Genomic DNA, 13,043 nt, shown 5'->3' with positions numbered 1-13,043 from the left:
CGGAGAAGCAAACATTAATTCCTTCCAGAAGCTCTTAGGAAGATTTATAGGCTAGACCTTTTTCTCTGCCTTCCTTTGGAAAGTGATCGTGTCTCATTTTTTAAAAATAGTTCCAAATTCATTTGGTGAGTATTTATTTAAAATAAGTTAATAATGTAAAACAAGTAACAGTTGTTTTACTGTAAACATGTCATGCATGTTCTATTGGTTCAAAAATAAAATTAAAACAAGATATCCTCTGTAAAGCAAATATATTTATTATGCACTTTCATATACATAGGGATTTTTGCTTAATATAATACAAGGAATAAAATAAAACTTTTACATTGTGAAGTTCAATGTACATTTTAGGCTATTTACAAACCCCAAACCAATGGAAAAAAAAAAACTATTTGTTTGCAACTATATTTGCTGAGACATGTAAATGGAGACATGAAGGAAAACAAACATTTGCATAGCCAGACAATATTGAGAAAAGTATTTACTCCTGTTTTGTAAGTAGGAATTATTTTTGGTGAAGATTCCAGTAGGAGAGGGGCAAGGATAAGGGACAAAAGATACTGTGTGCTACAGAGTACAGAGAGTTCAGGTCAAACCTTTCCTACAAGCATTCAGGTTTTCATTCTTCAGTACTGTATTTTTTTTATCACTTCCCTTTTTACCACCTCATGACTTTTAGGGATGGACACGGATGGAATATTATAAAAATGTTATAAGCACATGGCATCATAGGTTTGTAGTGGCATCAAGTGATTTACAAAATTTAAACATTTTAATTCTTAAAATAGCTATTTAGGAGTTATATTTGGGGGACTATTTTTACTCTTCTTAAGGATTAAAAGCCATTTTCAATCATAGTATTAAATCAGTACAGAAAGAAATCAGCAGTCAGGCATCTCAGCACCCTCTCATCCTCAGTCTGACTGAAGGCCGTTTCTGTCCTATTCCAAACAATATAAAAACATCATATTGAACATCTTATTTTTTCCAACAGGTTCTCTTCCTACCAACTGTTTCAAGTGGTAATATAATGTGGACATGAAAACATTTAGCTCTTTGAAAAACATAAATCCCTTATGTAATGAGTCATATCTTTGCCCTTTGGCCACAAGGTGCATTTTTGTAAAAAACAAAACAAAAAAACAATAAAATTAAATAAATACAATTCCAATAATTCAAGGTTAATAGAAAAACTGGCAGCTTTCAGGGTTCTCTTTCTAAAAAAAATACACCTAATAAAACATTAGAGCTTCATCTTCTACAGTAATGTAAATGTACTGTATTTGAGATATGAGTAAGAATGGTTCTCATAATAGTGTATATTCATATTTATTAATAGAATCATTAACACTTCTAAGGCTACTTTGCAAGAGTCCTATTAAGTGTATTTAATAAATGTCCCATAGGGACAAAAATTCAATACTTGAAACATTCACATTCGAGTTATCCATATTGCCATGTCACCTTAATAGCGAGTGAACTTATTAATGCATTTCCTACTCCTGATTATGACTTGATGACATAAACAAAATGAGTGTTGCTGACTTTAAAAAAAGATCCAAGTGAAACATTTATCACAACCAATTCCACGTTTGTTTCTGTGAACAATGCACTACATATGTATCCTTCATTTAAGATGACATTACTGACCTCTGTTACTAAGACATTTTCTAAATATTCTTTTCCAATAGTAAGTTTTGTGCTAAATCTCCAAATTCTCTTTCCTCATTCCTCCTCCTTATCAACAGTATATGGAAAGAACAGAACTTCTGGATTTTGTGAGATTTTTCAGGGCTTATTTAAATATCAAACCCACACCCTTGGCTTCTAAGCACATTCGAACCTTTCCAGACATACACCCACCCACTCAACTGCCCCACTGGGTGAGAGTCCATCTAGGCCACGGCTGTGGGTCACATGCTCGTCTGAGCCAGTCAACTTTGTTTTCCTTGGTCACAGACCTCACCCTTAACCATAACATTCAGTCATCCCGCAAACAATTGTTCAAAGAAGAAAGCAGGAAAGAGTATGTGAACAAAAACTTGTTTATCAAATAATAATAAAAAAATACACGTGTTATGACTGACAGGTTAGTGGTATCATCTGTGAAGGACAGCACTTACTACATTCAAGAATATTCATCAAACTAACCACTAAAATTGATCCAAATGACTTTGAGTGGGGCTATCTCCATCATGCAGTGATTTACAAAACAGAGGCAACTGAGAGAGAAGCCAGTATTAAAATTCACACTGGTAAATTGTATTTGATTCAACTGGACGGTAGAGATAAGGGTAGTCAATGAATTGTTCAGGGATCAAAAATCTACCCTCAGAGAGACAGGCATATCTCCTCCCACGTACACGTGGCTGCAGCGTGGCTGTGTCCTGAGACATTCCATGCCTCAAGAATGACAGTCTGTCTTCTTGGAGGTGGAATGACAAGTGAATGGAAGGTGAAATTGTACCCCATTGAATGAAACAGAACTTTGTTCTGCCTATAGTCTTTTTTTTCTTTTTGACACATGTAGCCAGAAATTAGGAGGATACTACTGGGAAATCCAAATTTCAACTACTTAGAGCAGCTCCCTAAAATACTAGAAATTATTTTTAAATCTACGAAGAAACCATTTTTCTTCACCTCAATGGCATTAAATAGAAGTTCATTTTCAACCAATGCTGAAGGTGTAGTGAGTATAAATAGTTGCATGATTTATTTTAATGAGTGACATTTTTAAAAATACAGGAAACAAGCCACACACTATAGCAATGCAAATGTGACTGAAACAGTAGGCTTAACTTTTGTTTGCCACAAAAAGAAAAAAAAATAAATACAAGGAACACTGCCTTTTCATATATATTTGATCATGGCACATGCACATTTATCAAATCTTAACTTAAAATACTTAAAAATTTTTCAGCTTTTAACAGGGAACTGCAGTATATACCTGCATTTTTAAAAAAAAGTGCTTATTCTTGTGTAGTGAATACAAAGCACACTAAATGACATTTTTAAGCACAGAGGGTTACATTGAGAAGGCAGCCTTGCTATTAGGCACATTACAGTAATTAAGGTAACTGAACTGCAAATATCACATTCTTTTTTTTTTCAGCAATCAACAGGCATGTTATGTTTCCATCCAGTAGCTGAGGAACCACTCCAATCACAATGTCTTCTGTCTCACAGAACAGGAAACTAATGCAAAAGTTAAGAAAAATATATTAATTTCTACATTATACTTATTATTTAACTATATTTACTTACCATGTAAAGAAAAAAGTAGATTACCTGAGATTCATTATTTAACTTATAAACCACTTTCAAAGATTCCACAGAATGTTTACCTTAATTCATGTGTTTTGCTGTTTAATATACTTTGCCTTTACAAAAGCTATCATGAGAGTTGGAGAGCGACAGTATCAGAACTAAGTATTTTTAAAACAAACAACAATGGAGAATGAATTAACTACTTTGTACATGTTGTTTTTTAATGAGATTTGATCAGTTGTTCCTAGAGTCACATGGAAGTGTTTATTATTAGAAGGTATAGCAAAGTTTATGATAATGTGTCACCTAAAATACTGTATCTCCAAAGACAAAAGAAACATAAGAGATTTCCATTTTCTAAAAGGAAAGAGTACAATAGAGGATAAAAATAATTAAGTAAACTGGGATAAACATACCTTAATAAAAGTAGGAAAATATTCCTAATGAAATCTTTGATCTATCTCCAATACCAAAAATGTGCTTTTAAAAAAGTATCGATAATATAAAATCATGTTATCTATTTTCCCATTAACTTCCCTTATATAATTAATGAATCATCCACTGAGGTGGGAAGAAGAAAAAAGTGTTTTTATTTAATAAATATGAATTTATTTTTGAGGTTTAAACATTTAATTCTTATGTCTAAATATAGTGGGACCTAAAAACTCTCTTGCCAATACAGCCATTAATCTTCTTTTCACACCTATTCCTGGTGTGTGTATACTTTACTTTAAGAGTCTTAAGAATTTGTCCTACTAAAAATTACCTTTTGCTGATTAAATCTTTGACTCCTTGGGTGAAAAGTTAGGAAATTAATATTTACTATCCATCTCCTAAGCACTACATACACTATTTTATTAAAACCAAGGAGTATTACAGAAATAGCCCCTCCCTCTGTTACCATCAAATAAATTTTAAGAAGGAAAATGATTGTATAAGAAGGAATTCTTAATCTGAGATCCATAAATAGTACATTCATTCATTTATTCACTTATTCAACACATTTTTTACTGAGGAACTACTATAAGTCCAAGCAGTATCCCAAATGCATGGAATATAGCAGTGAAACAGGTAACAATCCCTACCTTCACAAAGGTTACATTTAAGTTGGAAGGAAACAAATAATAAACACAATAATAAATAAAACATGTAAAGTATGTGAAATAGTAAGTACTTGGGACAATAAAAGTAGGAAAGGGAGTGCTTGAGCTGGGAAAGTTCAAATTCCTAAGTAAAGGCAATCAGACTTTTGGCATTTTATTCTTTATGTTGATGAAATGTTACCTGTTATAATGGTGTCTCCTTCTTATAGTTGAAACTAGGGTCAGAACCGTCGATCTGAAGCTTCAGGGCTTGTTTAAGGCTCAATTCCGTCTCTGACGAAGGGTATCCTTCCAACACTTCCTGATGCCCTCTGTCTTGTATTGTTCTTGGGACGGAAACCCTACCAAGAAACACCTGGTTGCTCTGAAGATGGTAATTTGGGTTTGTCATTATTCCATTTCTCTTCTTCTGTTCCCCACTTTGTTGGTGAATGAGAAACTGCTGCTGAGATCGTCCAACTTCTTGCTGAGCAGACGGTATCATAATTTTGCACTGAGATTCTGCGGGTATTTGTTTAGGGGGTGTGCTGGACCCGGGTTTGGCTGCAGGCCCTCTTGAATCAAACTGAGTCATTTCATATTCTAAAACCTTTGGCTGTGAGGAATTATTTTGTTTAGCCTTTCTCCCAGCTGACCCAGATTTGCTGGAATTTTCTGACTTCCCCCCTTTATTTGTTTTTGTTGACTTCAAACTGGGCTTGACTTGACTCCACTCAAACTCACTCGAGGGCGAGTTATGGCTCTGCCCCAAGGACTGTGTTGTGGAAGACGGGGACACAATGGACTGCCGACTTCTACTGCGGGGCAGCGAATGCTGCTGGATCTGCTCCGTAAATGACAGGCTGTGAAAGCTATCAATTGGCACTGTTTGAGCCGTTGCTGTAGACGAAGTAGTTCTCAAAGATGAATTTTTTGAGCTTTTCAGAGAATTATTGGACAAGGATGACTTCTGACGATCGACCGTAGAGTCTGGAGATTCTGAAGGAGAACTGAAGGCATGCGCCGGCCCGTTCGGTAAGCCACGCAGTGAAGGCTGCATGTCCCCTCCGCCAGTACTGCCCGAGCTATTTGATTTAATTGTTAACGACTGCATTTTTGAAGACACGGATTGTAGAGGCTTCTGCTCCATTGTGTGAACAGGAGAGGGGGAACAGCCATTCAAACTAGATGCACCATATTTTTCTAATAATTTAATTATCTGAGAGTGTCCGTTTTTAGCTGCCACGCGCATAGCAGTGCGTCCGAATTGATCTGCGTGGTTGGGATCAGCACCGTGCTCTAGGAGAACCTGCACGACATCGATGTGCCCTTCCTGGGCTGCGATGCAGAGGGCAGTTGCACCTTGATTACAAGTGTGGTCAACAACAGCTCCATGCTCAATCAGAAGCTGCACCACTTTCACGTGGCCCTGCCACGCCGCAGACTGCAAGGCAGATCGCTTTTCGTTGTCTGCGGCGTTGATGTCAGCATGGTAGGTTATGAGAACCTGCACCATGTCCAAATGGCCTTGCCAGCAGGAAACATGAAGTGCTGTCCTTCCTTCTGCATCACTTGCTTCTACATTTGCACCATTTTCTAAAAAATACTCAGCCATTGTAAGTTGGTTTTCTAAGGCCAAAATATAAAGGGTAGGCCTACCATCAGCATCTTTGTAATTAACGTCAGCTCCATGGCTAAAAAGTAGTTCAACAATATCCCTGTGTCCTTCTAGTGCGGCAACCCGCAGTGCATTTCTACCATCATAACCTCTTTGATCAATGTTGGATTTATTTTCCAGTAATATCTGAACACAATCATAATGACCCTCTTGTGAAGCTAATATGAAAGGTATTCGTCCATCATTATCAATCTCATTTGTTCTAGCACCTTGTTCAATAAGTGCTTCACATATTAATCTATGACCTTCAAAAGCTGCCATGTGCAAAGGTGTCCATCCAGCATCATCTCTGTGATTTTCATCTAACCCTCTATCCAGTAGAGTACGTACCACCTCAACATTGCCTTGGGCTGAGGCTATGCTGAGGACTGTCCTACCTTCACTATCAATGCTATCCACAGCTGCACCCCAAAACAAAAGTGTGTTCACGACTGAAGCATGGCCCATAGAAGCAGCTGCTAAGAGGGGTGTACGGCCATTGTTATCTGTGTGGTCCACATCTGCTCCCCCCTCTAGAAGCAAGTCAACCACATCGACGTGTCCTTCATAGGCAGCCACCAGCAGTGGGGTCATGCCATCTTTATCACAATGATCTACTTCAGCACCTCGATCAATTAAAAGGCTGACAACTGACGCGTGTCCTTTGCTTGCAGGCACACAAAGTGCAGCTACAGAGAGCGCAGTCCTGCCATCAACATCCTCATGATTCACTTCTGCTCCGTGGTCCAGAAGGTGTTCCACAATCTCTCTATGTCCCATGTATGCTGCTGCTATCAAAGCAGTCCTACCTTCATTATCAGCTTTGTTGACTTCAGCACCATGTTGTAGCAAATTCAGTACAATATCCTCGTGTCCTCCCCACGCTGCTGCTCTCAAAGCCGTTCGGCTGTCAGCATCCGCACAATCCACTTTTACACCGGCATAAAGTAGTGCAGAAACCACCTCCGTGTGACCACCCCAAGCAGCAGATCTTAATGCTGTCCAGCCATCCTGATCAGTATGATTAATGTTTGCTCCACACCCAATCAAACAATTAACCACCTTGGTATGTCCTTGTCTAGCAGCCAGGGTAAGTGGTGTGTGCCCATGAGCATCTTCTATCTCTAAATCTGCTCCCCTAGACACAAGTAAATTCACCACGTCAAGGTTGCCACTGTAAGCAGCATTAGCCAATAATGTTCTCCCACTTGAATCACACTGATTTACTGAAGCTCCATTATCTAGTAAGGTCCGAATGGAATCCTCTCTTTCTAAGGCTTGACGGACTATGCATGATGTGCGATCGTCTTCACTGTTCACATGAGCACCAGCTTTAACCAACAGCTGTAACACTTCTTGTTCCTTGGGTATTAAGGTTGACAGGGAGTCTCTGACAGGTGTACCATTCCATATCATCCACAGAGCTAACTCAGCTGTCTCCAACTGTAAGTTTGAATTAATTAAGTGCAATGCAAATTCTTGTGCTTCCAATGGTGTTAGATTCTTGGCTTGGCAGGTATAACTCATAGCCAGCATTCTGTGTCCTTCTGCTGCATTGCATAAATACTTCTGTGTGCAGTGTTTCACGTCCAGAAGCCACTCTGCAAAGCTGTAGTGAAACAGGATTTTAGTATTTCCTAGTCCATCAACAAGGAGTTTGGAGAGCACGTCTAACTTGCGTTGAAAGTCTTCCAAGGTTAATGACATATTTTTGGTCCATACTGCATGATATAATTCCGTTATGGTCAAAGGTCGGCAGGCAGCAAGAATCACATTCAAAATAGGTTGAACCTTTGCAAACTGCTTTCTCACAAAAAGTCTTTGGCACAGCCAGAGATAGAGACCGTTTAGAGTTCCTGGGATGTCACGGATCTCTCGTAACATAATAAAATTTTCTACAACTCCATCTAGAACCCGTTCTAGATAAAGAAAGCACCCGCTGCTTTTAATGTGCAGTTGATTTAACATCTCTGCAGTTTCTTTTGTGAGGTGTTGTCGCAAAGCTTCTTCTTGATCCAAACGATGGAGAATGTACTGTTGCACATCCTTAACAATATATGCCTTCCGAAGGTCATCTAAACTTATTTTTCGAAAACCTAGAGAGGAGACAAAAAAATAGATGTCATCATTTGAAAATAATTATAGAAGTTGCCATACACTCAAAGAAAATGTCTTCAGTATATAATAAACTAATAAGCAAATAAATCAATGATACATGAACTAATACTAAGAAACCCATACCTGTTAGTATAGAAATCAGTTTTTTTTCCTTCTATAACACACTGATAGCAGAGAAACAATTTCATTTTCCAGTTTACAAATGGGACATATTGTAGTGGCTCTGTGCTCCTCTCAACTTCAGTGATAAGCATTAGACAGTCTTACAGACATATCCATAAAGGCATATTAAGATTTTCTGAACTCTCAAATGATTAGGAAAAAAAGTGCAGGAAGCAACAAATAAGATTTGTTTACTTCTACAGCTGATCATTTTCATATAAAAATTTTATATATTTCCACTAAATATATACTAGCTTTAATTAGGGGTCTGAATATTCATATCCAATTAGAATATCACCTGTCATGGCCTTTAAGTAACATTATTTTACATGTTGTTAAATTAAATGTCAGGTTGTCAATAAATAGCTTGAACCTTAAGATGCAATTTGGTCAAATTACGCTAACAAAACTTCAGCATTGTAAAAATAAAGCAGCTTAATATATTTAAACCAATATAATATACTAGTTACAGCTATTTGAAATTCACTTTTAAGTTCTTTAAAGGGAACCATAATCTTATTTTCTAAAGGGAGATGATATCTTGATTTACAGACAGGAATTTATTAAACACATGTATTCCTCTTGTAGAAGAAAAATACTGCTGAGTATATGAATTCCCTTAAGAGAAACAACTCTAGAAATTGAGCAGAGATTAGAGATGGTCACCTGTTACTATGGGGGCAAGACTTTTCAAAGAGTCTGTGATTCAGTCTAGATAAGAATCACTAAGGGCTGAACAACCACAGCAGAACAGATACAAATGAAATATGAGTTTGGAAATTATTGCTAAGAGCTAGATGCACGGAGCTCAGCGAGTATGGAGAAGGAAAGACAGGAGAAGTCAACATTGACTTAATTTCTGGCTTGATGGAACAGGATGGTAAAGACATCACTGAAGGATAAATAATAGGTTTGGAGAGAAAGCTGATAAATTCAGTTTTGTGATACTAAACTTGAAGAACTTACATGAAATATATAAATTTATTGAAAACACAAGCTACTAAAAATGACATATGAAGAAATAAATTTGCATAGCTTTAAGTCTATATAAAAATAAAAATCTATATATATGTACAACTGATTATTAATTAATTGTACAGATAATAAGATGCTTTTCAACAGAATTTTAAAAGGTAATTTTAACTATAACAAAGACACTTTTGTTCCAAGGAGAGTTTAAAACATGCACTGAAATTTATAACAATCTACATTTACCAAGGACATGAGGTAACTTGCCTCTTAACTTTTTTCTGTGTGTTCATTTGCTCTTGGCTTTATAAAATCATCAAACAATTTAAGTAGAAAAACACCTGGAATGTTGCTAATAAAAATTTTTTAATAACTATCTTACATTATAAAGTTTTAAAGTTTCCAAAATGATCTTGTAGATATTGACTGATTTACAGTACCTATTATGAATAAACTAGAGGTCCGGTGCACAACATTCGTGCACTGGGGGTTGTGGGGGTCCCTCAGCCCGACCTGCCACCCTCTCCAATCTGGGAGCCCTCAGGGGAGCCCTCTCCAATCCGGGAGTTTCTGTCTGTCTTTGTAATCATGTGAGTGAATTGTCTGAGACCCCAACTCGGTTTGGTTAGTTGCTCACAGAATAATAAGAGGCATTTTTTTTTTTTTTGCTTTGCTTCATTGGTGGAGATTTCCCAGAAGTTTTAGGATAACTTCCCTTTAATTTTTCCTAGACACTCTGATTTTACTTATGTCTCTCACCTTTGCTTTCCCTCCATCCCCCACCGCAACAGTAACTTGCTCCAGGCTCACTTTGCTCTACCAGCGGTTCTCAACCTGTGGGTCGCGACCCCTGAAAATACATCCTGCATATCAGATATTTACATTATGATTCATAACAGTAGCAAAATTACAGTTATGAAGTAGCAACGAAAATAATTTTATGGTTGGGGGTTCTGAAAACCACCACAGTGGTTCTCAACCTTCCTAATGCTGCTACTCTTTAATACAGTTCCTCATGTTGTGGTGACCCCCAACCATAAAATTATTTTCGTTGCTACTTCATAACTAATTTTGCTACTGTTATGAATTGTAATGTAAATATCTGATATGCAGGATGTATTTTCATTGTTACAAATTGAACATAATTAAAGCATAGTGATTAATCACAAAAACAATATGTAATTATATATGTGTTTTCTGATGGTCTTAGGCGACCCGTGTGAAAGGGTCGTTCGACCCCCAAAGGGGTCTCGACCCACAGGTTGAGAACCGCTGGGCTATGAGATCCGTCTGCCACCAGAACTACGATTCCCAGCATTCCTGGTGCTCCCTGTGCTCTTGGTTTTCCCTTCCTTCTCTGTCTCCATCCCATGGCCTCCCACTCTGCCAAGTCCTCCAAGCCGCCAGCTCTCCCTCTCTGCTCTCTATCTGGCGGCTTGGGGAGCCACTCTCCACTGGCTCTCGCTCTGCTCTCCACCCGGTGTCTGTGTATGCAAATTAACCCACCATCTTTGTCAGGTTTATTTGCATACTCATGATTGGCTGGTGAGCTTAGCGGAGGGATGATCAATTTACATGTTTCTCTTTTATTAAATAGGACATTTGTAAATTAAACCTACTTAACCTAAGATACCACAACTGAAACCTGAGATAATTAAAACAGGCTAAACCTCATAATAACAGGTTCAGTTCCTGAGAAACAAATAAGAGAGAGCAACAATTACTGAGTCAACTAGTTTTAAAGCAGCACTTCAAATACTTACCATATCTAACTTCTTTTTATGTCAAACCTGTGAGATAAGTTTCCCTACTGAAGAAGCTGCCTGGCTGTTGTGGCTCAGTGTTTGAGCATTTACCTGTGAACCAGGAGGTCATGGTTTGATTCCCAGTCAGGGCACATGCCTGGGTTGTGGGCTCAATCTCCAGTAGGGTCATACAGCTGGCAGCCGATCAAAGATTCTCTCTCCTCATTGATGTTTCTCTCTCTCCCTCTCCCTTCCTCTCTGGAATCAATAAAAGATATATTTTTAAAAATTAAAATAAAAATGAAGACGCTCATAAAGGCCAGGTTAATTGCCCAAAGTAGCACAGCTGGTAAATCATAGATCCAGAATTCTGATTATTTTGACTTTGAAGTTTGCTCTTTACATTAAGATGGCGATGGGCAGAGAAAATTGTGAAAGAAAGTGCAAGTGCTTGATAGGGGATTGAAGGGTAGAAGATAGAGCCATAGGATTAATTCTAAAATAAAGCAGAGAAAATGTCATCAAGTATAGATATAAAATACTTGCAATTAAAAAAATGAAGCGTTCCCAAATCTAAATATACTTAGTAATATGAATCTACATAGAATCAATTAATGTGTTCATCATTAATGATAGTTATTTGTTCATTAATACATAACTAAGAATATCTAACTAAAAATTTGAATATCTCGAGTTAAAGTTACTGAAAATAATTGCTTTTATTATAGTGCAACTTCTGACCATTGTACATGTAATTCCCTTCTTAGGAACATGCACAATTTTAGTACATTATATTAAAACACTTTAAAAATTTTTATAAGGCTGAAAAATGCTCAAAAATTTTAGGCGAATATAAACACGATTTACTGAAATGTTTGACCACTTTTATATCCTTACTTAAGACATTTCTCAGGATGTGAGATTACTCAGTGCTGGTGAAAGTAGAATGATAGAATGATAGGACCTGTGCTAAAACTTATAAACTGATGCTCAATGCAATTATTTGTTATCCTGATGAATCTGTGGGGATGGAAAATATAATAAAACCTAACAGCATGATGATAAGAAAGTTAAGTGAACTCTGGCATATTGATGCACTAATAAATTATGTATCCATTAAAATAACTATTGAAAAGAAAATACAGTGACACTGAAGGCTTGTAACTGTTAAATTTACAAAATAGAATTTGAATTGACAGAAAGCATGATTTCAACTAGGTAGGGTAACATACACAGAATTTAATCCAAAGTGATCAAGAGTGGCTAATTATTACTTTATCTCTGAATGATGTACTATTTGAGTATGTTGTCATTTAAAACATTACCTACATGGAGCATGTATTCTTTAAAACTTTTTTGATATATATTTTTTATTAATTTCAGAGAGGAAGGGAGGGGGAAAGAGAGATAGAAACATCAATGATGAGAGAAAACCACTGATTGGCTGCCTCCTCCACACCTCCTCCTGAGGATTGAGCCCACAACCCAGGCACATGCCCTGACCAGGAATCAAACCGTGACCTCCAGGTTCATAGGTCAACACTCAACCGCTGAACCATGCTGGTCAGGAGTATTATTTTTTTAATCAGATAAAATAAATATGTATAAAAATCTTTGAAGTTAAATTTTTTTATACACAAAATGTTTTCAAATGGACTGCTATTTCTTTTAGTCCCATAACAAGTATCAATAGCTAGTAGCTTATGATAATACCTTCATATTTAAACAAGATTCTGCTTAGTGCCAAAGGGATTTTTCATTACATTAATATGAAGCTGTTAACAAAAATGTTATTGGTCAGTACAGTATATACATGAGGAAAAAAATTCTCTTCACAAAATGTTAAGTGCTTAGATATGAGTAGATGAAACTGATTTAAACATAGTAAAAATGTTACTGTCCTAAGATTATGCGCCTGTAAGTTTTAAATTTGAATGCATACTTCTCAATTTAAAACTACATATTCCAACTTACAACAGTAGCAATGAGCAGGAAGGTGCACAGGTATGTATATATATATATATATATATATATATATATATA

The 13,043-nt window shown here is 36.8% G+C and overlaps 1 protein-coding gene across 1 annotated transcript in view; it reads right to left on the bottom strand.

Moving 5' to 3' along the window:
• Positions 1-236: 236 nt before the first annotated feature.
• The window catches only part of ANKRD50 (ankyrin repeat domain containing 50), a 28,927-nt gene continuing 16,120 nt past the window's right edge, over positions 237-13,043 (bottom strand). Inside the window, exons 3-4 of the mRNA XM_081093214.1 lie at positions 4,552-8,102; positions 237-3,195 (exon numbers count right to left, since the gene is read on the bottom strand). Coding sequence (XP_080949340.1) covers positions 4,555-8,102 — 3,548 coding nt within the window. The 3' untranslated portion in view covers positions 237-3,195; positions 4,552-4,554. The remainder of the gene's footprint in view (positions 3,196-4,551; positions 8,103-13,043) is intronic.

This window comes from Myotis nattereri (assembly GCF_964212035.1).
Source record: "Myotis nattereri genome assembly, chromosome: 5".
Lineage (NCBI taxonomy): Eukaryota > Metazoa > Chordata > Mammalia > Chiroptera > Vespertilionidae > Myotis > Myotis nattereri.
Note: the sequence above shows the minus strand (reverse complement) of the source record. Positions and strands in the feature narration are given on the sequence as shown.